This window comes from Metarhizium acridum (assembly GCF_019434415.1).
Source record: "Metarhizium acridum strain ARSEF 324 chromosome Unknown scaffold_578, whole genome shotgun sequence".
Classification (NCBI taxonomy): Eukaryota; Fungi; Ascomycota; class Sordariomycetes; order Hypocreales; family Clavicipitaceae; genus Metarhizium; species Metarhizium acridum.
In genome coordinates this window covers 277491-301526 of record NW_027094046.1, presented here as the reverse complement: position 1 = coordinate 301526, position 24036 = coordinate 277491, and the positions used below count along the sequence as shown (strand labels likewise).

General features: G+C 54.0%; 7 protein-coding genes across 7 annotated transcripts; 5 read left to right on the top strand and 2 right to left on the bottom strand.

The window, feature by feature from the left end:
- Positions 1-117: 117 nt before the first annotated feature.
- J3458_021206 (uncharacterized protein) lies at positions 118-1416 on the top strand (the record flags this gene model as incomplete). Its single annotated transcript, XM_007816112.2, has 3 exons — positions 118-402; positions 462-545; positions 598-1416. The coding sequence occupies 3 exons, from the start codon at positions 118-120 to the stop codon at positions 1414-1416; spliced, it is 1188 nt and encodes a 395-aa protein (XP_007814303.1).
- A 722-nt stretch (positions 1417-2138) lies between these two features.
- VCX1_7 (Vacuolar membrane antiporter) lies at positions 2139-5018 on the top strand (the record flags this gene model as incomplete). The annotated part of the gene is made up of 4 exons (XM_066122469.1): positions 2139-3968; positions 4030-4113; positions 4170-4891; positions 4952-5018. Exons 1-4 carry the CDS (start codon positions 3609-3611, stop codon positions 5016-5018), a joined length of 1233 nt encoding a protein of 410 aa, XP_065972479.1. The 5' UTR covers positions 2139-3608.
- On the bottom strand, positions 2404-3135 carry VCX1_8 (Vacuolar membrane antiporter; the record flags this gene model as incomplete). Its single annotated transcript, XM_066122470.1, has 1 exon — positions 2404-3135. One exon carries the CDS (start codon positions 3133-3135, stop codon positions 2404-2406), a length of 732 nt encoding a protein of 243 aa, XP_065972480.1.
- Positions 5019-6224: 1206 nt separating the features above from the next.
- HEM3_6 (porphobilinogen deaminase) lies at positions 6225-6698 on the top strand (the record flags this gene model as incomplete). The annotated part of the gene is made up of 1 exon (XM_066122468.1): positions 6225-6698. The coding sequence occupies one exon, from the start codon at positions 6225-6227 to the stop codon at positions 6696-6698; it is 474 nt and encodes a 157-aa protein (XP_065972478.1).
- Positions 6699-6719: 21 nt separating this feature from the next.
- HEM3_5 (porphobilinogen deaminase) lies at positions 6720-8424 on the top strand. Its single transcript, XM_066122467.1, has 2 exons — positions 6720-7570; positions 7635-8424. Exons 1-2 carry the CDS (start codon positions 7394-7396, stop codon positions 8316-8318), a joined length of 861 nt encoding a protein of 286 aa, XP_065972477.1. The 5' UTR covers positions 6720-7393; the 3' UTR covers positions 8319-8424.
- On the bottom strand, positions 7868-12220 carry J3458_021201 (uncharacterized protein). The gene is made up of 5 exons (XM_007816108.2): positions 9701-12220; positions 9527-9630; positions 9386-9462; positions 9119-9322; positions 7868-9031 (listed from the first exon to the last, which is right to left on the bottom strand). Exons 1-5 carry the CDS (start codon positions 11905-11907, stop codon positions 8555-8557), a joined length of 3069 nt encoding a protein of 1022 aa, XP_007814299.2. The 5' UTR covers positions 11908-12220; the 3' UTR covers positions 7868-8554.
- A 2525-nt stretch (positions 12221-14745) lies between these two features.
- On the top strand, positions 14746-16009 carry J3458_021200 (uncharacterized protein). Its single transcript, XM_066122466.1, has 2 exons — positions 14746-15386; positions 15466-16009. The coding sequence occupies exons 1-2, from the start codon at positions 15367-15369 to the stop codon at positions 15815-15817; spliced, it is 372 nt and encodes a 123-aa protein (XP_065972476.1). The 5' UTR covers positions 14746-15366; the 3' UTR covers positions 15818-16009.
- Positions 16010-24036: the final 8027 nt, after the last annotated feature.

The following is a 24036-nucleotide window of genomic DNA, read 5'->3' as shown; positions in this document are numbered from 1 at the left end:
TCAAGCAAGTGAGCGGCCACCCTATGCCAAAGGGCCTCTCACAGGTTTTGCCCGACGGGAACTGAGCTTTCCCAGATTTTTGATACATTGGCACAAATCGCCAAGCCATAATTCAAAATGGATACCAGCAACCGGCCGCAGCCCCTATCGACAATCCGGCAGGCGGCCATGAGCACGCTGAAGCGGCTCTTCCACGTCGACTTGTTGCTGGTGTTTGTCCCGCTGGGCTTCACGGCACACTGGGCAAAATGGCCAGACACGCTCGTCACGCTGAGCAATGTCGTCGCCATCATGCCTCTGTCGGCTCGTCTGTCCGATGCCTCCGACACCATAGGCAACAGATGGGGCAGCTTGATAGGCGGGCTGATCAACGCGACGTTTGGAAACACGGTCGAGCTGATTGTGAGTACACGCAGCCCGTCAAATGGCTTGTGACAGGCGTCGCAGCTAATTCACGACAGGTGGGCATCCTCGCCATCCTTCGCCATGAGCCGCGCCTCGCACAGTCCATGATGATTGGCAGCATCCTCTCCGACATTCTCTTGGTTCGTCAAACTCGACCGTTTTCCTCCCTGATCCGTGTTCTAATGACCGCAGGTCCAAGGCTGCTGCTTCATCACGGCGGCCCGCGGCACCGGCGTGCTGAACGTCAACTCGGCCGTTGCCGACACCCTGTCCACCCTCATGATCATCACCACCGTGGCGCTTGTCCTCCCGGCAGCGCTGTACTCGACGTTTGCTTCCAAGTCTGGCGGCGAGAGGGACCTCCGCCGAATGGTGCTCAACTTTAGTCGCGCCACCGCGATCGTGCTTCTCTGCGTCTACGTCGCCTACCTGTACTTTCAACTCAGGACGCACTCGTCCATTTTTGTAGATGAAGACGACGAGGACGAAGAAAACAGGGAAGAAGACGAAGACGTCTTCCAGTCCTCGTTGCCTCAATGCCAGGCTGCTGCCGCCGAGGAGGTTCCGCAGACGGATAGGCCCTCCATGTCCGACATTTCTGTCGCTGCGCTGACGCTGGTCGTGTCCGGGCTCCTCATTGCCAAATGCACGACAAACTTTATGGACTCCCTGAACGGCACCTCTCGGGCCTGGAATATCTCCAAAACCTTCATCGCCATCATCATCATGCCGCTTGCTAGCAACGCGTCGGAATTGGCGCAGGTGGTGGCCGCGTCGAGGAATCAAAAGATTGACTTTGCCATTGGCGTCATTATCGGCAGTATCCTGCAGATATCGCTGTTTGTTTTGCCACTGCTGGTAGTCTTGGGATGGATGCTGCGTCTGCCCATGGATCTCTACTTTGAGCCGTCGCAAACCTACATTCTGCTTTTGGCAGTCATCATGGTCAACCAAGTGCTCCAGGACAAGCACTACACTTTTTTGCACGGAACACTGCTCATATCAGTGTAAGATGTACCTGGCTTTTCTGCTAAACAGGGATATTACTAATCTCAGGTCTATAGCTACATTGTCATCATGGCGGCTTATTTCACATGACTGCCTCTGCTCCCGATACATGCCACGAATCTTCATGACGTTCAAAAACGACTAATCCCAAAGGCAGACGGGCTGGTTTTTGTAACATCGGGCCGGACGTATAATGCAATGGCAATAGATAGGTACCTAGTGGACGTTTCAATGTTAGCAAGGCTCCGGCAGCAGGCGTGAGTGGCTTATTGCAAAAGTACACATACGTCCCCATGAGCATGATTCCTTCGAAATAAGTTGTTTTGCCATGCTGTACCAGGTACGTCATGGTCAGGATGGCCATCAAGAATATCACGGCTTCGAAAAGTCCAAAACTTAGCTTCATAGGCTCGCCCACGGCCCAGCCAAGCAGGACCAGCATAGGGAGGATGAAGAGCTCCGTGTCGAAAACATTGGTCATGATGGAACGGATTGCAAAGTCAAGACGGCCCATGCCGCTCGGTAACGCATCGGCGCTCGACCGAGTGTGCTTGATGATGGTAACCGCCTTCATCAAACTACCGGCCTGTGGCACCACGACCAACGCGGTAAAGGACTCGGATACGCCCAGAGCCTTGGTAGCTCCAGCCAAGCTGCCCACCAAGTAATAGCTACACAAGGCGGTGAATGTGAGAGCCCCTAGACTCACGAGGATCATGTCCACATGAGAGTGACGGGATCCACGGCTCGACCCGGATCCAGATGAGAGACCAGTACTGGTACGGCTCAGATGAGGGCCGTTGGGGTTCCGGGGAAAGATTCGATTATGAGTTCGAAAGCGAAACACGAGGTATGCTAGGAACAGAAACATTTGGACGAGGGACGTTGCGCGCGATAGAAACAGAGGGTCCTTGTTGACCTTGCCAGCGTGGTGCTTTTCCTCCACCGCCATGGCAATCACTGTCGGGATTGCGAGGCAGATCGAGCCGCTCATGACGAGGGATGACATGATCGATGTCCGGGTCCTGCTGAAGGGCTCCTTCTTCTTCCCATAGCTAGCCACGAGAAAGCTGAAGCCAAGCACCTACGCAACGCTCCTTGGTCAGCCCGCAAGTTTGATACGAAAACAGAGTAGGCTCTGGTGGGAGTCGCACAAAGAGACAATATGTCAAAATACTCCCAATCATGATCCATTGAGCGAGCTGCGCTTTGCCCCGCAGCAAAGCGCATATGCCGAGCTAGAAAACGCAGTTCAGTCAATTCGACGAAATCACGCTGCCAGGTTCTTCGGGTCCGTACCGCAAGTTCTGTAGCGTTTCCAAACACGGCGCGCAGCAGTCCGCCAAGCAGGGCATAATCCGCCGTAAATACCAGAACGGAGTAGAGAATCAGGGCGGAGAGAGGCACGAGGGCGACAAGGTTCAAGGCAAAGATGACGACTGGGTGAAGGCGCAGAAATCCCGCAATGATCCCGACGGGAGCAAACACCAGGAGCACCTTGGTCGGGCTGGAGTAGAGCTCGTGCAACAGAGTTCCGACGTCTTGGTAGTAAGTGTCTGTCCGCATTCGCAGAAACATGGATTGCGTCCTGGAGACGGGCGGTATCGACGCTTCTCTTTCAGGCACCTCGGGATCATCCGAGGCGGCCCTGCCTTCAGCCATGGCACGTCGTCGAGCTCGAATGCTTGCTGCGAGCTGCGGCTGGCTATCGGCGCCGGGCATTTTTGAAGTTTTGACTCTATCCAGCTGTCCCCAGAGACGAAAGAACAAGTTCTCAAGCGTTTACGGAGGGATTGAGATGGAGCCTCAAGACCACGGCCCGCCGGCTCGACGACCAGTCTGACGTTCAAAATGGTACCCTGCTGTGACATCGTGCGGCGGGGCGACATGCTCAATGATCGAAAGCAATCCGTCCACCTGCACACCGTCACGGAACCTGACCGCGTTTGTGAGACACTGTATTCTTGGCCCCGGCTGACCAACTCACAGACGCTGGGTGGCTGCAGCCAAAAGGTGCCGTTTCATCCAGCAACCCTGGCAACTTTTGCATAGCCACTGCACGCTTGGGGCGTATCAATTGATGACGGCTCCACCGTGAGGTTGGAGATGAATGGACTGGCAGGACCCTTTGCCTTGTCCAAGCAAGAACGGGCGTGGTCTCTCTGGAACAATCGAAACACGCGTCAAGCATCATCATGAGTCCAGAGACCCAAAGCCCGAGGGACGACGAGAGGAGGCCGCTGCTTGCCAATCCGCAAAATGCCCAGGCTACACGTCGAAAAGGCCTACTGCATAGCGCACGTAGAGAGGGAACGCACGCCATGATGGCAGCCTTGACGTGCAGCTATTCCAACGTGCTGCTTCCCTGCGTCCCTCTGGGCCTCATGGCCGGCTCATGGGGATGGCCGCCGGCCGCCGTCTTCGTTCTCAACTTTCTGGCCATGTTGCCGCTGGCTTCTATCCTCACATTCGGAACCGAGCAGTTGGCTGCCATTGTTGGTTCTGTAGCCGGCGGCCTGATCAATGCCACGTTTGGCAATGCAGTAGAAATGATTGTATGATGGCTTCGGAACCCGCGTCAACGCAAAAACGCCATGTTGCTCACCCCTCCCACAGGTTGGAATAAGTGCCTTGAGAGAGGACGAAATATCCATCGTCCAGTCAAGCATGATTGGAAGTATTCTGTCCTCTATCCTGTTGGTCAGTCGGACTCTTACCCTTCAACCCCAGTCACTCTGCTCATCAAGGTCGAATAGATTCTTGGAACGTGTTTCCTACTATCTGGCCTGGGGAAGAAATCAGTCGAGATCAACATCGACGTCGCCGGAGTTCTGACGTCCCTCATGATCATATCCTGCGTATCGCTCATCATGCCCTCGGCACTGCACATGGCCGACCCAAACCAGAGCGGCTCCAGCGACCATCCGAGCGAGCATGTTTTGCTTCTGTCACGCATCACCGCCGTCATACTGCTCTTATTTTACCTCATATACCTGTACTTCCAGTCGGTCACGCACGCAGACCTGTTCAGCGAGGAGGAAGACGAGCCAGAGAACAAGCTTCACGGCCTATCCAGCAGTATCATCCTCGTCCTCGCCACCCTCGGCGTTTCCTTCTGCTCTGATGCGCTCGTCGATAGTGTCGACGGCTTTGTCGAAGCGCTGGGGGTGAGCAGAAGCTTCATCGGCTTGATCATTGTGCCGATTGTCGGCAACGCAGGGTGCTTGGTAGGGACAGTCCAGTGGTCGAGGTCCGATCGCGTGAATCTCGCCGTTTCCGTCATTGTCGGGGCGACGCTGCAGATCTCGCTCTTTGTCACGCCCTTTCTCATCGTGGTTGGCTGGATCATGGGCAAGCCCATGTCGCTGCAGTTCGACACGTTTGAGACCATCGTGTTGACAATGTCGACCCTGGTTGTCAACTGCATCGTGCACGATGGGTCGACGAATTATTTCGAGGGCTTGTTGCTGGTGGGCACGTAGGTGATGCCGTTTATACCCCGTCTTGATTGTTGTATGCTCTTCTAACTGCCGTGCAGGTATGTCATTATTGGCATCGCCTTCTTCGTGCACCCTGACGATATTGCGGCAGCAACTTCATCGTGACAAACAAAGCAAGCCTCCTCCGTGCGGGTCTTGCTTTCAGATTTGAATTTGGTCAACTTGATTCGGTATACTGAAAAATAGAGAGAATTCGGCACTCGTTCCGTCAGGGACTAGAGACGTCTCTGCGTTGGTTTAAAAGCTTCGGGCCTCCGGCTAACCGATACCTACGTGGAGGCTATGGCCATTGGGTTTGCTCGTCATGGGCTGATGGACAATAATAAATCCCCTTCGGAGAACTCGTTGTTTGTCCAACGAAGTTGCACTTTTATTTGGCTACGGTATTTGGGGGGAAGGGCTGTCTAAGCCGCTGGTGGTGCTCGCAACGATTTTCTGGTCGAATAGATCGCCATTTGTAACCCCTACTGTGCACGAAACCAGTTCCCCATTTCTCGCCCAATTTTTCTTCTTTTTCCCTCTGCAGATACTTGCTTCCTAGTCTAGGACATACATCTCACATGCATCTCAGGCGGCCGCTTACGCCCCACAATGCTGAACGACATGCACCATGGTGTCGTCAAGTCGGTGCTGACGATCCACCGCCTTCAAACATCCTTCCTCATCTCGTCACAACATTTCAAGACTTCCTCTAGTCATTATTCATTATCATTGACTCGGAACTCCAATCATGTCTCCAACTTTGATTAATACACAGCAACCGCTGCGCCTCGTCACTCGCAGATCAAAACTGGCCGTGGTCCAGACAGAAGGCATCCGGGACAGTCTGCAAAAGCTCTTACCCAGCCGGACATTCGAGATCGAGGCACTGCACACTTTAGGCGACAAGGACAAGTCTACGGCTCTCTACGACTTTGGACAAAAAAGCCTATGGACAGCCGAGCGGAAGAGAAACTGACATCGGGCCAATGGACGTTGTCGTGCGTTGTCTCAAAGGTACGAAGCTCTGCCGTTCCATCTCTGCCCAGAGCTAACGCCGACCAGATATGCCAACGTCCATTCCCGACTCGTGTGACCTAGCAGACAGACATTCCTCTCCGAGATGACCCCCGTGATGCTCTGGTAGTCAAGGCCGGCCTTGCCTACACCAGCCTACAGACACTTCCTCCAGGCGCCGTCGTTGGCACGTCATCAGTGCGCCATTCAGCGCAGCTTCGCCGCCTTTACCCGCACCTACGATTTTCCAACCTGCGCGGGAACGTGGATACTCGCCTAGCCAAGGTTGAAGACCCCGAAAGTGAATATACATGCATGATCATGTCAGCCGCGGGCCTCGAGCGTGTCGGTCTCAAGAGCCGCATCAGCCAGTACCTCGGCTCCAAGGATGGCGGGATTCTGCACGCAGTCGGCCAGGGCGCTCTTGGTCTGGAAATCCGAAAGGGGGACAGCAAAACGCTCCAATTTGTCAATCAGCTGGGGGACCGGAAATCGACGCTTGCTTCCCTTGCCGAGCGCGCTCTGCTGCGTGCTCTGGAGGGCGGCTGCAGCGTTCCCATTGGTGTGGAAACGGAGTGGATTGGACAATCTGAGCATCAGGTACTGCGGATGAAGGCCATTGTTGTCAGTCTCGATGGCACTGAGTGTGTTGAGCGCAGTATAGACGCTATGTTGCTGACGAATGATCAAGCCTCGCAATTGGGGCGGGACCTTGCCGCGAGGCTCATAGATGGCGGCGCAGAAAAGATTTTGAAGGCAATTGTAACTGATAGGCCGTCCAAAGATTAAATGGAATACTAGATTTCATGAAGCGTACCATGGCACTTGTTGGGCTAACTGTAGTGAGTCTTCTGGGCCCTAGGGGAACCAGCCATTTCAGTCGGATATCCAGTTTCTTGCTTCCGCATTACCGCTATCAAGTACGATATCTGACCAGGACACCAAGGTTTCTATGCTCAAAGGCGCAATGTGTGTGTCCGCGGGTTCTACTATGCTCGCGTCAAAGATCTTGTATTAAGGTGTTGGTGAACCAGTCTGGTGGCTCTATGAATGCCACAACTTGCCAACAGCCTCACTTATCCCGCAATATTTGAATAAAAGCCAGCGCTGGATTGGCTGTGCTTCTCTCTACAAGGCGAGGACATGCCCGTCAAATCGAATGGAGCCAAGCGGTGCCACGGCGCAGCAAACAAGAGAAGCATCAGCGAATTCAGGCTATTTTTTGCCAGAAAAAAATGGAATATGTACTTCTGTTCAACCAATTGTCTCTGTCTTTGAGAAATGTCAAAAGCAGACTAATGTTGTGACTGGATTTCGGAGCTCTGATACCACACCGGACGCCTTTCCCATGCCGCTTACCCGCTTGCACACCAGGACATGACCAACTCCTGTGCTTTGCTACTATTAGACTTGCTAGACACTTAAAGTCTGCTTCATCCATCTTTGCCAAGAACACCTTTCTGGCCTCGCAAACATATTTCCCAATGGACGAAGCTACGCTCAAACCAGCGATGGAGACGGACCCAGAAAAGACCAAAGCATCCTGGCAGGAATACGTCTACATCAAAGAATTGCCAGACAACATCGCGCCATTCAAAGAACTGCTCCAACAATACAGCAAGGTGCCCCCCGCTGAAGTCGACGCGTTACTTCTCCGTACCGTAAGCCGTACCCCCAGAAACGCGCAGACCACCATGACCAGACCGCTGCTGACACTTTCCACAGCGAGACCGGCTATGGGACGTGGTGAAATATCCCTGTATTGGCCGCTGGGCCTTCGCCAATCTGCGCAGCATGACAGACCCTCGCTTCGAAGCCGCCAGGCAGCGACTGCTCGCCGAGGACCCCGACTCCCGCAAGACTGCAGTCCTCGATGTCGGCTGCTGCATCGGCCAGGCCCTCCGCCAGCTCGCCTACAAAGGCGTGCATCCGTCGCGCCTGTACGGAACAGACTTGCACCCCGAGTTTATACACATTGGAAACGAGCTGTTTGGAGACGAGCAACGAGGCCTCACCTTTGTTGCGGGAGACGTGTTGACCGCCGACGCCAGCCTCGAGGAACTAGACGGCAAAGTAACAATGATACATGCCGCGAACTTCTTCCATCTCTTCGCATGGGACGAGCAGGTAAGGGTTGGTGCTCGTATGGTGCGATTTCTGCAGCCCGGCACTACCGACGCAGTCATTTTCGGGAGGCACATCGGCACGCTCAGGCCGAGAGAGATTGGGGCCCTGAGCAAATGCCACCTCCATAACCAGGAGAGTTTCCAGAGGCTGTGGGATGAAGTCGGGCGGAGGACAGGCACCAGGTGGCGCGTGGAAGCCGAGGTGGTGGACCGGCTTGAAGTGAGCCTTCCGTTCTTTGGCGACGACGAGAGGTACATGTTCTTTGGTGTTTACCAGATGTAAATTGCGTTTGGCACGCTTTTTTTATTGTAGTATGCCACTACGCTTTTTGAAACGGCACGCGTGGCCGTAGCTTACAAGTGGCCGCAGTGCAAAAACACGCCCAAGTGTATAAATCTCCATCATATTCATGTGACCGTGTTTGCTCGCTTGGCCGCTCCAGACATCTATTTGCCACGATGATTTTCAAAAAACGGCTTCAATAACAGGGCCGCCACAGTACAGGAAAGAGTGTTTCGTCATACATTAAACTCGTCAATCACGCTTCGCGGTTCGGTGAAGGGGATGCCGCCATCCACCGGCTCCATCTTCAGTCCAAAGCCCGCAGGGCCGCCGACGGCCATGGCCTCTTTGGTCTTCCACAACGGGTGGGCGGGGAGGGCAATGACGTTGACGCGCAGGCCGAATCTCAGGTCTTGCGAGCCGATGGCCTCGCCGTCGTGGCCTAGAATGGAAATCAGTTCCGGCACGGTGGCGACGACCTGCTGCGACTCTTGGGAGCCTGCTTCGTCGCAGAGCGCGGCGTACAGGTACTCGTTTTGAAAGGGGATCATCATGTGCTTGTCGGGCTGCGCGCCAGCCTTGGACTCGGCTTCGCGCTCGGCATCGGTAAAGGGGGCGAGAACAACGGCGCCCATTGTGTAGCCGCCGCCGAGATGGCGCTGGACGTCGACGATTTTCCCGGTGAATATCACCCTGCCGGCGCAGACGTCAAACTAGGACAGACGGGGACCGCGGTTAGCTGTTGCTCCGTGTGATGGAGAGACGGTCGGATATGGGCATGCCATCAACACGAGACTTACGATTGCGTCGGTGTAGCTCGTCTTTGCTCGCCTGGCTTGGTGCACAGCCCGTCCCAAGTACCAGCTTTGGGAGAGCGTATTGGGCACCGCGATAGTCTTTGCCATGTCACCGGAGATGGGGTTTGTGCCGCAGGCGCAGGTGAGGCCGAGCTCTACGGCTGCATTGCGACAAATCGTCTCGAGGCGCTTCGGGCTATCGACACCCTTGCGGATGAGTTAGTCACAGCTTCGTCACTGTGTGTCGGCAGCTTCTTGGGAGGTGCTCACCATGGCGACAACAGCGTTTCCACGGGCATCGGTGATGACGGCAGGGGTCATTTCGTGTCCGTAAACGCTGAATGTGACTTGGAGTGGCCGGGTTAGCTTGTCGCTCCAACGTGGTTTCGCGGGGGGGGACGTCAGTCTTACTATGATACATGGTTGGATATGCTCTCCCCATGCCGTCCGCATCCACGACGGGAACATCGAAGTAAGTACCAACGGGAAGGGCTGAAAGGCCATTGCCACCGCCGCTGGTTTTATGGTTAGTCTTTCACGGATCAATTGGCAATGGGTAGGTATTTGGGGGGACTGAGAACGCACATCTCATCAGCAAGAACGGCGTCAAATCTCTCTATATGCTGGATTCTGTTCACAGCCTTTATGGCATCAACAATTTCATTGCCAGCAGCAATGCGTTCGTTAATCACACTCGGGCTGCCATACCACGTGCCGAGGCATACAATAGCATCGTCCTTCAACGACTTGGGAGAGACGATGCGCATCCGGCCCTTGTCGTTGTTGCTCAGGCACTGCAGACTCTTCAAGTACTCGTAGTAGGTCGGGCCGCCGCCACCAGTCCCCAAGATGGCACACCCCGTTGAAATGAGTTCAAGGTCGATATCTGAGGGATACCATGTGCCGCCTCGCACGTCTGGGCGGTATGTGGCCAAATCGACTCCCAGCGAAGGCTTGGTCGTAGGGTGGAGGGCATTCGGGACGCTGACTTTTTCTCCCTCGTCTTCGTCGTCGTCGTCGCCGTTCGCCCCGTCACTGCTCTCGGGTGCCTCGAACAGAGTCACGTCGTCTGGAATGGCCAGAGTCCCCACGGCCCTGACTTGGATCCGAATCGTCACCTGCGACATGTACTGGAGAGGCATCTTGTTCACCTCGACAATCTTGACATCGTCCGGCCGGGCCCCCTTGGCAATGGCCTGGTCGATTGCCCTTTGGCAGGCAGCGGCAATGACCGCCTTCTCGTCTTTACCCTCCAGGATCTCCACGGTGTCGACCTCGCCGGAGATCTTGCCAATGGCGGCACCAACAGCGTTTGCCGCGCCTTGATGGATGGGCTCGATGCACTTGTCAACTCCTGCAATTTTCTCAGTCACCAAGATTGAGCCGCCGCCCACGAGGAGGACGTGCACCGGCGCCGTCGACACCTTCATCTTGTCGATGACGGTCTCCAGGAGCGCATTGATCCCCCTCCGACCACCCTCGCGAAGCTCTGCTGCCACGTCCTTGACCAACGACGCGTCGCCCAGAGAAGCCTTGCCCTCGGCAACAACAATGTCGGTGGCGGTCAGCGTCGGGCCCCCAAAGACCTTTGCCTGGGACAGCAACTCATGGCCCACGGATCCGGGGCCAACTAACACGGACTGCGGCGATTCCGGGTCAACCACGACTTTACTGCCGCCGCCCAAGCCAATCGAGACGACTTCAGGGATCGAAAAGGCTGTCCGGACACCGGCGACCTCCACGAAGCCGGGGGCTTGACGCGGGAAGCCAGAGGGCAGAAGCGCGCAGACGTCAGTGGTTGTGCCTCCAATGTCGACAACAAGAACCTGAGGCTCGACGGCGTATTCGGCAGAAGCATCCCCCTGACCGCCACTGGCAATGTCGGGCAATCCATGGCCGTCGAGCTTCGACTCGACACCATTCACGACCGGGGCCTTGGCGGCGCCATCTCTATCCAGGCCAGCGAGGAACGCAGCTCCGCTCATGCTGTTGGTCGGTCCACTCGCAAACGTCTTGATGGGAAAGTCGGCGGCGGTCTCGGCGTCGATGAGGGTGCCGTCGTTTTGAGAAAGATACAGCGGGCAGGTCAGGTTGAGGCGGCTCATGGCGCGCTTGAAGCCGTTCTTGACCCTGTGGCCCGTCCGCAGAATGGCGGCATTGAGGATGGTGGCATTTTCCCGTTCCACGAGCCCAGGAGGCCCAATGTTTTGCGAGCAGACAACGCGCAGTTCCGGTGCCTCGTCCCGGAGCATCGTCTTGCACCTCTCCTCGTAGACGTTGTCGTGATCCAGGGGGGAGAACACGCCCACAACAGCCACGGACCTGACTCCGGACGCCATGATGTCCCGCGCCGTGGACCGAACCTGCTCCTCGCTCAGAGGCGCGATATGGCGCCCGTCCATTTCCAGGCCGCCGTCGAGGTAATAGGCGCCGCCGTCGAGGACGCCGTGGAGGCCAACGGGGAACCCAGAGAAGGGGGGGATCTGCCTCGTGAAGGGCCCGCAGAGCCTCACGACGGCGACCCGGTCGAGTCTGCGGGCATCGGCCTCAATCAAGGCATTGATGAAGTGTGTCGTTCCGATGGTGACGCTGAGGACGCGGCGCTGGTCCACCGCAGAGCTTTTGAGGATGGCGGCGATGGCGGCCTCAATACCGCTCGTTATGTCGGGAGTCGTGGACGCCTTGTGCGACGCAAGGACGCCTCGGCCGGGCTGGTTGAGGGCGTGAATGTCCAGAATCGCGGCATCCGTATTCGTGCCGCCGACGTCGACGCCTATGCGATAGAGAGACATGATGGGATCTCGTTTGCCGGGCCCCAGGCGATGCCGAGTTGAAGGCCAGGCGAAAGACGGGTTTGTGACGGAGCAATCATCCCCATATATAGCATAGTCTCCCACGGCTGCGGTGCAAGGCGGTTGTGATGCAGGGTTCGACGCATTGTGTCATCGGCCAAGCTAGAGCTCCACGGAATCGTGAGCGGCATATGTACACACATACGTGGGCCGCCAGGATCCAATACATTGTTTCAACGCGCCGTGAAAACAACGGCAAACTAAAGACGGGGCCGACATGTTTTGGCGAAGCGTGTTGGGGTTTGGAGAATCGTGGTCATGCCGGACAGACCATTCAGCACAGGCTTGTTTGTAGTTTCGGCCAACTTTGCCAGACACACCGCGCCCTCCTTCGGAAGGACTCCAGAGCCATGGCAACTAGACGCATGTCTCAGATTCATGTGGAACCAAACGGTCCACGAGGGCGAGATTGAGGCCCGGCTAGCCGGTAAGGCAGGGTGCTGGGTTTGACAAGTTCAGGCCCGTCGCATGCCCTCTTGCGTCAGAAAAAGTACGCCGACGCTCGGCATCAACCAGGATGAACTCCACCGGGCCCTTGGTGGAGAAGTGCATGGAGTGTCAATTTGCCAATATATCGTCATAAGCCTCGTTCCCCGATGTGTGCCCCAGACGCGTTGCAAGACTTGTCAAGTTGCGGCGCCGTGACACATAATGACGGGCTCAGAGCACAACAGTGACACACAGCGAGCAGTACCCATTATATTGCATCAACGTGAACAGCCAACTAGAGTATTTATGGATGGGTGGCAGCCAAGGTGGATGGGAATGAAACGTCCAGAGAATACTTGACTCCCCCGAGACGGGATTCAAACCTCTGTCTTGGTTATGAAAAGTCAGCTATGGCCCCCACTCCGACATTCCCAGTCGGTATCTAGTAATAGCTTCATGCCAATTTGCAACATGGACAATTTGCCGACTGGATCGCGAGTAATTCGCAACATCAAATCTAAAAATACGACCTTCTCCACCGGGTACCCCGACGGCGGCACCAAAAACACAACGGCCAACTCTGCCTTGCTAACTCCCATGGATCAACGTTGATTGTACACACGGCAGGTTTTTCCCTGTGGCAATATTAGGGAACGAACGTGCCGTCAGAACCAACATCTCCAACCGGTCCAGTCCGGACGCCTTGCGTGATGATTTTGGGTGTTTCACAGGCTTTGTGCTACGTTGTAGCCCGTGAGGCATGCCATTTTGGGAGCAGTACAGGCCGTATTGTTTCTGAGGCTTTTCACAAACCGCCATACCGCAATCTTGACCGGTAACGCACTGATTCAGTTGGCTTTACATGCTGCCGGGCGATTATATATATGCTGCCGAGCGAGGGATGAACGTGTGGTACTACTGATAATGCCGTACTCGGGAATGATGCTTGGAAACATACTCTTTCTCCTCCATATGTCCACGTTAGGTCGCAATTGCATGAACGAGATTGCGTTTACACCTCGCAGTTTGGTTCTCGGTGGCTCACTGAACCGCATAAGAAAGCACTGGTCCATGATATTGATTATTTCAACGCTTCTTCCGAATGCCTCTCTACGCGGAGTTACTTTCTACTATTCCTGACTTCGCTCATCTACTGTGGCTTACACGGCTACGGCTACCAAGAATACTGTGTTGTTTGAAACATTGATTTTGGGCCAACACACTGTCAACATTTGGTTCCACTGCCAAGCCGGCGGTGCATATCTCGCCGAAATGGCAATTGTTTAGTTCCTTGCCGAGTTACATACGAAGGCCAAGTCTTTCCTCCTCACCGGGCTCTCCGTGCTTATTGTCACCAGGTTTGCGCTCCGTGTTGGTCCACCGTGCCTGTATGGCGGCGAATTTCCCCTCTTAAGCATCATGTCTCATGGACAGATGGCTTGAACAAGTCCTCGAGTTCCCTCCTTTGCGCAGCGTCCGCCCAGACTGCCGTTTTCACCAACACATAATAAGTCTGGCCGCCCACACACGCCCGCATGAACGACAACTTCCTCTCCGTAGGGCCAATGGCCCCAGAACTCAGCGTCGCTTCGATCACTATACTTGATGTAGCTTTCCCTATCAAGCAATCTGTGCGCTGCGCTCCATGCATCCGTACGGCGTACGTACGTTCCCTTGATCTGCGTAGCCTGAACTACCGGTTGCCCTTTGTGAAACTCATGGCCGTTTGCAAGACGTAGTGCAGGTGCTCGGCGCCCGGCGCTGGGATTACAACCCCGTCAGGGGTAGTGGCCAAGGACTCCGTGTTCGGCACCTCTTGTATGGAGATGCTCAATTCTTGCCTGGCAAGCAGTGGAACGGAAACAACGGCAGTGTCGCCAATGATCTCATTCTCAAAATGCCGTCCTCCATTGAAGTGTACTTTGGAAGCATCAAAACAATCAGGAATGAGCGTCAGCTCCTGTAGTGAACGGAGCGCACACAACTTTGCGGCGTGGAGTGTTCCGTAGGTTCCCAGAATGTACGTTCTGCGAGTCGGGCTGAGAACGTGTATGTGGCCGTTTGTTTGTCACGGAAACAACCATATGAAATAACGTTTCTGGCACCTGGATGCTTTTTCCAGCAGAGTCGACTGGAGGCATTGTGCTTTCAATGCGAGGCATCACGGCATTCTTTAGTAGTGGTCCTTTCGCCGAGGCGTGATTTGCAAAGAGTCCTCGGGGGGGCAGAGCTTTATAAGTGAGCTGGACTTGTGGAGGCGAGTAGGTGGCATGATTTCCAATACCAGTACGGCATGTTTGGGTCCGCCCGTCTTTGTTACCGTTGAGGTGGCGCAAACTTAACTCGTGTGGTTCATTCACGTGCCCATGACGACGAGTTGTGACGTTTGACAACATGGCGGCCGACTTCTCACAATGGGCCATATTCAAACGCCGACATTCAGTCTCCAAGGAAGCCGTTGAGATACAGGGCGTTACTTCTTGGCTGCGACTGCGTGTGCGCGTCAGAACACCTTGGGTGTGCGTACTTTAGGCTTCTGAGCCGAGGGACGGAACATGACTTTCACGATAACGTCTATTTCAACATCACACCAGACCTCAATTTGGTCTCTCTGACAGAATTTGAGACACGCTTCGTGGGCATCTCTGCATTGCTTGACAGTGAGCAGAGCACGACGGTTGCCCTTGCTTTCCGTGATGCCGTCCAACTTGTAGACTTCCACGTCACGGACCTTGAGTTGATGAGCGCAACGTCCATCGCAGATTACATTATCGCACGCCTTGAGTCGTGTATGCATAGTTGCGATGCCAAAATCGTCGCCGCTGGCCTCCCCAGCGTGATGGGCGACTTTTGTTCTGCTTTGTCCCCACGACTGGGCTCGAACTCGACATCATTCCCTTCGCCGTTCCCGAGGAAAATTGGTCGAGGACGCCATGTCACGACAAGAATGTTGACGAGCAAGCTGACTCAATGGCTCGTAGGTGTATCATGCAAGTATTACGATTCTCTCCTTGAAAACGGGTTAAAAGTCCGGCCAAGGGCAAAGAACAGGGCTAAAGTGTGACAAAGGTGCTTTAACCTACCCTTCACTCCCGCACTCCAAATCGGTTGGCACAGTTCCGTGGAAGTCGATGCGGGAGGTATAATTCGGCTCTGCAGTCTCCAGGATTACCAAACGACCTGTTCGAGAGAATCGTGGGATGTACTGATGTTCTATGTGAACAAGTTGCGAGCTGCAGGGACAAAAATGGCCTTTTTCAGTGCCACGCCGCAAGGAGGTGGTGTTGCTCTTATGCGACATGGGCTGGTGCGTCTCTCACGGCTGCTTTCCGTGGACGTAAAGTGGTATGGTAAGCGGCTCTTTTCTGTTTCACTTGCTCTCATCTCGTCTCGCACATCAGCCGGCATCGTCCCAGACTAATGCCTTGCTCGCCAGTCCCGAAGCCTCGGCAGGCCGTTTTTCGCATCACCAAAAATATTCATAATATCCTACAGGGTGTTGCTCGTCAAGACCAGCATGTCTCCGGCGCAGAAAAGTCTGCCATCATTGACTGGATTACCGACAATGCCAAGCGTTACTGGTGGACCGCTATGTAGGCCTGAACAAGGGCGACTGATACATGGGCACCCGGGTGCCCAAATAGACTAGCGCACCCAGGTGCCCAAATTATGTCAGCACTCCTCTAGCGCTGGGACAGAACCTGTGCCCCAGCATGTTCCTGCAGCCACTGCACATTGCAGCGCCAATCAGATTGATGAAACATGGATCAGGCAGCATTCCCTGACGACGTTCTTCCACCCGAAGGCACATATGAATCACGCGAGTCCTTACTTGATGCTATCAATTCTTGGGCGAAACCTCGAGGGTACGCATTTACAACAGGGAAATCCCTCAAGACACCAAATGGCAGAGTCAGAGTAATATTCGCTTGTGATAGGAATAAACCTCCTCCAAGCCCTTCTACTGATCGAGTGCGACGCACTTCGAGCCGAAGAACTGGCTGCAAGTTTTCAGTTCTAGCCAAGCAATCGCTAGATGGTAGTACATGGGTCTTGAGCCATCGACCAGACATCGAATGTGCTAAACATAATCACGCGCCCAGCGATGATCCTTCTGCACACCCTGCCCACCGCAAGCTTGTGGGAAAAGATGCGGCGATCGTCTCCAAACTCGTGAAGTCTGGAACTGCCCCTCGAGAAATAAGGACCTACCTCCATAACCACTCAGAAACACTTGCAACTCAGCGGGATATATACAACCGGATTGCGGCAACCAGGAGAGATCTTCGCGAAGGCCAGAGCAGCATTCAAGCCCTAGTCGACCAATTAGATAACGAGGGCTTTTGGTGTCGCGTCCGCTTGGATGTAGACAATCGACTGACGGCTATCTTCTTTGCCCATCCTGACTCTGTGGCGTATTTACAATGCAACCCGGACGTATTATTGCTGGATTGTACCTACAAGACGAATAAACACGGTATGCCGCTACTCGACATGGTCGGAGTAGATTCTAGCCAGCGGTCGTTCTGTATCGCATTTGCATTTCTATCCGGTGAATCGGAAGAGGATTACTCTTGGGCGTTACAACATCTCAGGTCACTTTACCAGCGTGAACTTCCGTCAGTTGTCTTGACTGATCGATGCCTAGCTGCAATGAACGCTGCTGCACATTGGTTTCCAACGACCAAAGCGCTCCTCTGCCTCTGGCATGTCAACAAAGCGGTCCTCCAGCGCTGCCGGCCCTTTTTTGTGCAGAAAGAAAACGAAACCTCAGAGCGGGCAGAAAATGACACATGGGAAGAATTCTACACCTCCTGGCACTCGATTGTTGCTTCACCAAGTGAAAAGATATTTGACGAGCGCCTGGCCAAGTTTGAACTGAAGTATGGCGAAAAATATCCAGAGTGTGTAGGGTATATCAAGATGTATTGGCTCGAGCCGTACAAAGAGATGATCATTAAAGCATGGGTGGATATGCACTTGCATTTCGGCAATGTGGCCACCTCGAGGCAGGTGGCTTATACTATATGCAATTGACAAGACGCTAATGGAACGTTCCCAGGGCCGAGGGTATCCATTCACTGATGAAAGCACACATTAAGAAATCGAATTTGGACCTTTTCGACGTTTGGCAAGCCATGAAGCATGCCATCGCAAACCAACTCAAGGAACTTAAACATATTCGAGCTTCGCAACAGTTACGCACACCTCTAGATGTATCCGGGCTCATGTTCGAAGCAGTACGAGGTAGGGTTTCGCATGATGCTTTGCGCAAAGTCCAGGGGCAACGGCAGTTATGTCTACAAGAGCCACGTCAGATTCTATGTAGTCAGACTTTCACTTCGTCACATGGGTTGCCGTGCTCCCACACCCTCGAGAAGCTGGAAGAAGAAGCTCAGGGTCTTCTGTTAGAGCATTTTCACCCACATTGGCACTTAAAGCGAGGGGTGGCACTGCCAAAACCTGTTCTGGAACCTCGCCGGGCTGCAAACCAACTAAATAGGACTCAACCCTTAACGAGCACAAGACGCGAACCATCCGGTTTCGAGAGAATCCAGGGTAACAGAAAGGCTCCCACTTGCAGCGCATGCCACGTGGTAGGCCACATTATGACCTCGAGGTCCTGTCCGCTGAAGTTCAAGGGGTCGCCGGTAGTACCTCTGCCGGAAGCTCGAAGTTCAGTCACATTTTCAGGTGCCACGGCGGAAATGGCTCCTGCGGGTGTCTCTAAGGCCCCCCCGGAAATCGTGCCAACGACCCAGCAGTCGCAATGTTCAAATGCAGTGGCGGATGCCTTGGCAGAGATTGATCAACCCTCTTCCTTTGCAGCACGCATGCCACCCATCCGTTCATCTCCTCTCATGAGATTTAATACGTCGACTGACTTGGGGTCGCTTGCCACATCAAACAACGCGCCCGGCAGTCCGCCAATGTTGACCGTTGAAGGGCCAACGGTTGAGCAAGTCCAGTCTTTGTCTGGTGTCACCTTGGAAGAGCCGCGGTACGATTCCCCGGGTGCCATTTATGAGAGATATGTAGCTGCTAGAAATGCGTGGTACGCTGCGCAACCTGCTGGCAGCATCAAGACCAACCAGCAATATCGCAAAGCGATGGGGCTCCCACAAAGATACGACAAGCGGAGTTACGAGTGGTGCTTGGACTACAAACAAATGTCGAAGCATCGCGTCACTGCGACAGGGTCCAGAGAATGGACGAAAGAGGAAATGATGGCGTATCTAGACTGGAGCAACCAGGAAGATGAGCGGATTGAAGCCCAGGTCGCTCGGGAGATGGGTGATCATCCTTTGGCTAACAAGAGAAGAGGAATGAAAGAAATATGGAAGAGAATAGAGGTAGACAGTAATGAGCAACAAGCTTTGCACTCAGCGAATAGCGCGACGGAGGATTGCATTGTTGTCAAGTTGTAGATTAAACTGGAGAGAGTAACTAGTTGAAATGATCTTCCAGCCGGGTCTTGCGGGTCTGTCCCAGCGCTAGAGGAGTGCTGACATAATTTGGGCACCTGGGTGCGCTAGTCTATTTGGGCACCCGGGTGCCCATGTATCAGTCGCCCTGAACAAGGCGGCGCTGATATAATCGTCGTAAGCTTCCCAGTTTTTTCTGCTTTGATTTTCTGTGAAATACTATCCGTTGACAACTAAGTGGGCCAGCCCACTTAGTTGTCAACGGGTACATGTATCTACATCGCCTTGTGTTGTTCCTCGGACAGTACCACGAGACACAGTTGCCTACCTCTCCGCCACCACTGATTGGTAAGTGTTGGGTTATGCCGATGGACCAAGTATGTGTCATAGCTGACCGACTGGGTGACAGGTTGGATGGCTTGAACAAGACCTTAGTCTTTTAGAACGAGTCTAAATATACCCTAGCTAATATTCTGTTTCCTGCATGTTCCGAACGTCCCCCGTTTTAGATCGAGAACTTCAGCTTCTCGAAGCCTTGTAGGAGTTCTGCAATTACTGCCCAAGAATGCTAACATAAAAATCCCAGCCGTCACTCTTAGTACAACGCCGTGCCACCTCGCTAGCAATTGGCGAGCATTCCGCAACATTTAGCAGCATCTCTTGAATCTTGACTGTACGGGCCTTTCACCAGGGGCCTTTGAGGGCTTTGATGTACATCTTTCTTTTTTATTCATTGCTCTCTTGCAAGCCTTAGGCTTATAGAGAGGTGTGATGTACACCTGAAGCTTCGAATTTGCTATTATGGAAAGACTTATTCAGCCGAAGGCTGACTCTACATTAATCCATAAGTTTTCCGAATAATGAGGGTTTGGTGCAGGCTTGACAAATAAGTTTCTATTGGTCCAAATTTTGTATGGGAAATCGCGAAAGAAGGCTGGATTGGTTGGTGGCTCTAGAAAAGTGGGTAAAGGACAGCCACCGTCTGTCGGTGCTTCTTTGTTTACTTCTCTGTTTACAATCGTTTACAATCGTTTACAATCGTTTACAATCGCTAAATTTGCCCAGCGATCTGTTCGTTTGCTTGGCCAGCAGCCTTTCTTCCATTATTGAAACAGATGTACCGCATGGTTGGGTATGGATTATGATTCTAGGGGTAATATTAGTCCTAGATCTGAATTGGCAGTCCATTGCCCGTCTTGCGACCGAACAAAATCACCAAGTAATTTCGTTAGCAGGAGGAAATCTGCCAATCCAACTACAACCTGTCTGGAATGCCGGGACCACCGCAATTCCGAGGTAACTGACACCATTGATATACTATATATGCCTCCCTAACCTGATCAAGCGTGCCAGGTCCAAAGGTGCCGTCCTTGCATTGAGAAAGCTGGCTGTCCGTCCTACCTCAGCTGAGAGATCTGCCCCGAAAAGAACCGACAGAGACGCTGGCCTATCGCCTCCTAACCAGAGATCTGGAACCCAACCTACATCGCCAGAGAAGCTACGGCAACAACATACAGCTAGGAGTTTGTTCGGAGAGCCAGGCAGCCAGCCGCAGATAGTGCTGGGGACGCCGATCCCACCAACCCAAGCGAGCTCGCGGCTCTTCCGGGCTCTAGCTCCCTCACCGCCTGTGCCGCCCTCGACCGATCCTGTCGCCTCACATTCTGATCCATCTACTGTCCGAAGCAGCACGACTGGTGTGGACTACTCTTACCTGGCTGTTAGGTTCCACAAGGGCGGGAAGGACTCGCAAGATGATGCCTCCAAGGCCGGCGCCAGGGCCAAGCAGGCCACTATTCGGCGCGACCATCGTTCACGACGCCGTGCAGGGGAGGCTGTGTCACTAACTCCCACAATCTCTCAACTCGGCGTCTTTGAAGGTTCTGATGGTCCTGGAGAAGGTATCCTTGTGCTGTGGTCCCGGCAGTTTGTTCAAGCTAACCACGGAACGTAGCTGGGAGTCAAGATCGACTACAGGCAAATGAGCTCCCAGATGGGGATGGAATGACCAAGGAAGCGGATGACAGGGGACAGTTCTCTGAATCTGATGTTGACGTCGAGGACTATTTCAACTTGCTGCTTTCACCTGCTCGACCACGGAAGTACCTCGAACACCTAGGGGTAGAGTCTGATTCCGATCTAGGGGACGAAGACGGGAACGATAATAGCAATGCCTTGGACGAAAGCCCTCTTCGCTATTGCTCGCGGCAGCCTTCCAGAAAGTCAGGGCCTCGTCGCCGTGCTCGCCGTGGTCCTGCCCCTGGTACAGGAGGGCGGCCAAAAAAATCTCAAAGGCAAACTCGATCGTCGGGGCCGCCACGACGGTACCGGAGTCCAGTGATGATTCCACCTGAAGAATCGGCCGTATTTCACGCACAAGATCCGGTGTGGAATGGGGACCTGGACGCTTGCGCCTTGACCTGTCGTGATAAAGCAATCCTCCGTGAGTTCTGGACAAAGCTGGACAATGACCAAATGCAATTTTGTGGTCGATGTCAAGAGCGTTGGTTCCAGATGAAGATCGATTCTGATGGCATTTGTGCGCGTTGCTGTCGAAAGGATGATAAACGCGGCCCTGAAGAGCCGTACTTCTTCTCTGTGGACAACCAGTTGGATTTTGGCTCCGTACCGACTCAATTGCCTCAGCTTACACCTACTGAAGAGTCTTTAATAGGCCGTGTTCACGTCCACGTGAATATTATGCTTGTGCGGGGCCAGCAGTACAAATATCGGGGACATGTTGTTCACTTTCTCCGCGAGGTTGGCTTGGTGTACAACCAACTCCCGCTTTTGCCGCGGGAGTTGAACACTGTATTACTCCGTCCTTCCAATACGTCGTCCCATGCAAACCTTAGCCGGCAATTCACCCGCCAGTTCCGTGTACGCCGCCAGCCAGTTGCCATATGGCTTAACTACCTCCGGCGCCATCATCCTGGCTATCGATGCATCGTCATCGACGAAGAGCGGCTGAGTCAATTGCCTCAAGATGGCAATGTCCTGGACGACATCCCCCAGAGCCAGGTGGAGGCTGCCGAAGTTGGACCCGAGGAAGATGAGGAGGCAGAACCGGACCTGGAGGACGAGGCTGCGGTGCCGGACCTTTTGGCCAAGGACACGGAGCTCGATGCTCTGCGGTCTATTCTTGCCGGAGAACCAGAAGCTGAACCAAGGCTTTCCACAAGCTTCCAGGAGCAGGTGCAGCACGAGCTGCAGCTTCCGAATATACGGCGCACACCCATTAATGAGTTCAATCGCTCTCATGCCCTACTCTCCTTAGCTTTTCCCTGCCTCTTTCCTGACGGGAGAGCCGACTTTGTTGAGCCTCGGCTACGGTCAATCGACTACAAGGACTACATCGAGCACGCGATGCGCTGGCATGACGGGCGTTTTGCACGCCACCCGACCTTCCGCTTCGTCGCCTTCAATACTCTGATGCGGTCACAGGCCCGTGCACGGTCCAAATTCTTCGTGAAGCAACACGATGGTAGTCATGAACCGCTCACACGGGAGCAGCTTGTTCAGGCACTGGAGCACAGCGAGGACCCTGAGGCGCAGGTGCTAATCAACTCAATCACAAGACATGCGGTACCTATTCGCGGCACGCGCCCCTTCTGGAACAGGAAGAGGCAGGACCTCGAGGCCTATGCCTACAACCTTGGATGTCCTGGTGCATTCATCACATTCAGCCCGGCAGATTTACACTGGCGGAGTCTCTACCAGCACATGCCCCGATATGATGAATGGCTGGCTGCGTCCGAGTCCGAGAGGATGGGTCTCTCGCGCCAACTTTTGCGTCAGAATCCTCACATTGCTGCTTTCCATTTCTACCGCCGATACTGTTTCTTTCGAGATATCGTGTTAAGCAAGAAGTTCAACATTACGGATTACTGGGATCGGTATGAATGGCAAGGGCGTGGCAGTCCGCACAACCATGGCCTGTACTGGATGGAGAATTGCCCAAGAGTCGACATGGTGGATGAAGCCGCTCGTGATGTTTTTGCACGCACGTGGGGATTCCACATCACTGCCATTAATCCTGAGCCGACTAGGACTATGCCCCAGGGTGAGGGTAACCCCCTGAGCGTAGATCCACTGAGTACAGAACTGACATTCCTGCGTCTCTCACAAATCGTCAACCGCTGCCAGCGCCACAGATGCAATACCACATACTGCTTACGCGTAAGGAAGAGAACCGTTGATCTGGCGAGGGATATGGAAGGCGCTGCTGCAGATATCGAGGCGGCCAATGCGGCCAATCCAGAGCGGGAGTGTCGTTTTGACTTTCCTCGTGCCTTGCGGGAGCTGGCCGCAGTGATCAGGAAGGAAGGCAAGTCGTACTATGTCTTCGAGGCGGCGCGGAATGACAACCTCATGAATCACTTCAATCCCGCCATTATACTAGGCTGGCTAGCCAATATCGACATATCTCCTTGCACCAGCCTACAGGCGGTTATTACGTACGCTGCCAAGTATTGCAGCAAATCTGAGAAGAAGACTGAGCCTTACTGTAAGCTTGCAGACCAGGTTTTGCCGCACACGGCACACCTTCAGCCGCTATTATCCTTCTCCTCTCGCCTGATGAATAAGCTGATTGCCGAGAGAGATTACTCGGCGCAGGAGATTTCCCATCTTCTCCTTAACATTCCTCTGCAGGAAGGCACGCGGATGGTGGTCTCTGTCGACTGCCGTCCTTTGGAGCAACATGCACGTTCGTATCGCGTGGATGAAGATGTCAACGAGACCGTCGGCAGCTACAGGAGGTATCTCGAGAGAAATGACCAGCACGAGGATGCAACTTACCTCGAGTACCTGCAATCGTATAATCTCAAGACGTGGAGGAGACTCGCTGCCAACGCGAAGAAGAGAGTCCTGTCTTACTTTCCTCGATACAGGTCCGTGGAGGCATCTCCCCAGTTTGGTGACTTCTGCCGTGTTAAATTGATGATGGCTCATCCGCATCGCTCTCCAGAGGAGTTGCTCACCGTGGGCGGGCAGCGGTTCGATTCCTTCGCGGCTGCGTACAGGTTTTGCAGAGAGCAGCACCGTGACACCCATGCGGACGATCATTATGGGGAGCCAGATACAAATGAATTGAGGGCTGAGGACGACGAATTTGAGCTTGAGGTCCATGAAGAGCCCATTGTGGATGAAGACTGGCATGAACTCGCCCGCATGCTTCCCGACCGCCCGCTGGAGGAAGAGGATATCGACATGC

Bases quoted from the DNA above. Each gene is read 5' to 3' on its own strand.
- J3458_021200 (XM_066122466.1), top strand. From the start codon at position 15,367: ATGGCTCGTAGGTGTATCAT. The intron at 15,387-15,465 runs GCAAGTATTACG...AGTGTGACAAAG, and splicing joins ATGGCTCGTAGGTGTATCAT to GTGCTTTAACCTACCCTTCA.
- HEM3_5 (XM_066122467.1), top strand. From the start codon at position 7,394: ATGGACGAAGCTACGCTCAAACCAGCGATGGAGACGGACCCAGAAAAG. The intron at 7,571-7,634 runs GTAAGCCGTACC...CACTTTCCACAG, and splicing joins ACGCGTTACTTCTCCGTACC to CGAGACCGGCTATGGGACGT.
- J3458_021201 (XM_007816108.2), bottom strand. From the start codon at position 11,907: ATGTCTCTCTATCGCATAGGCGTCGACGTCGGCGGCACGAATACGGAT. The intron at 9,323-9,385 runs GTGAGCACCTCC...CTCATCCGCAAG, and splicing joins GAAACGCTGTTGTCGCCATG to GGTGTCGATAGCCCGAAGCG. The intron at 9,032-9,118 runs GTAAGTCTCGTG...CGTCTGTCCTAG, and splicing joins CGAGCTACACCGACGCAATC to TTTGACGTCTGCGCCGGCAG.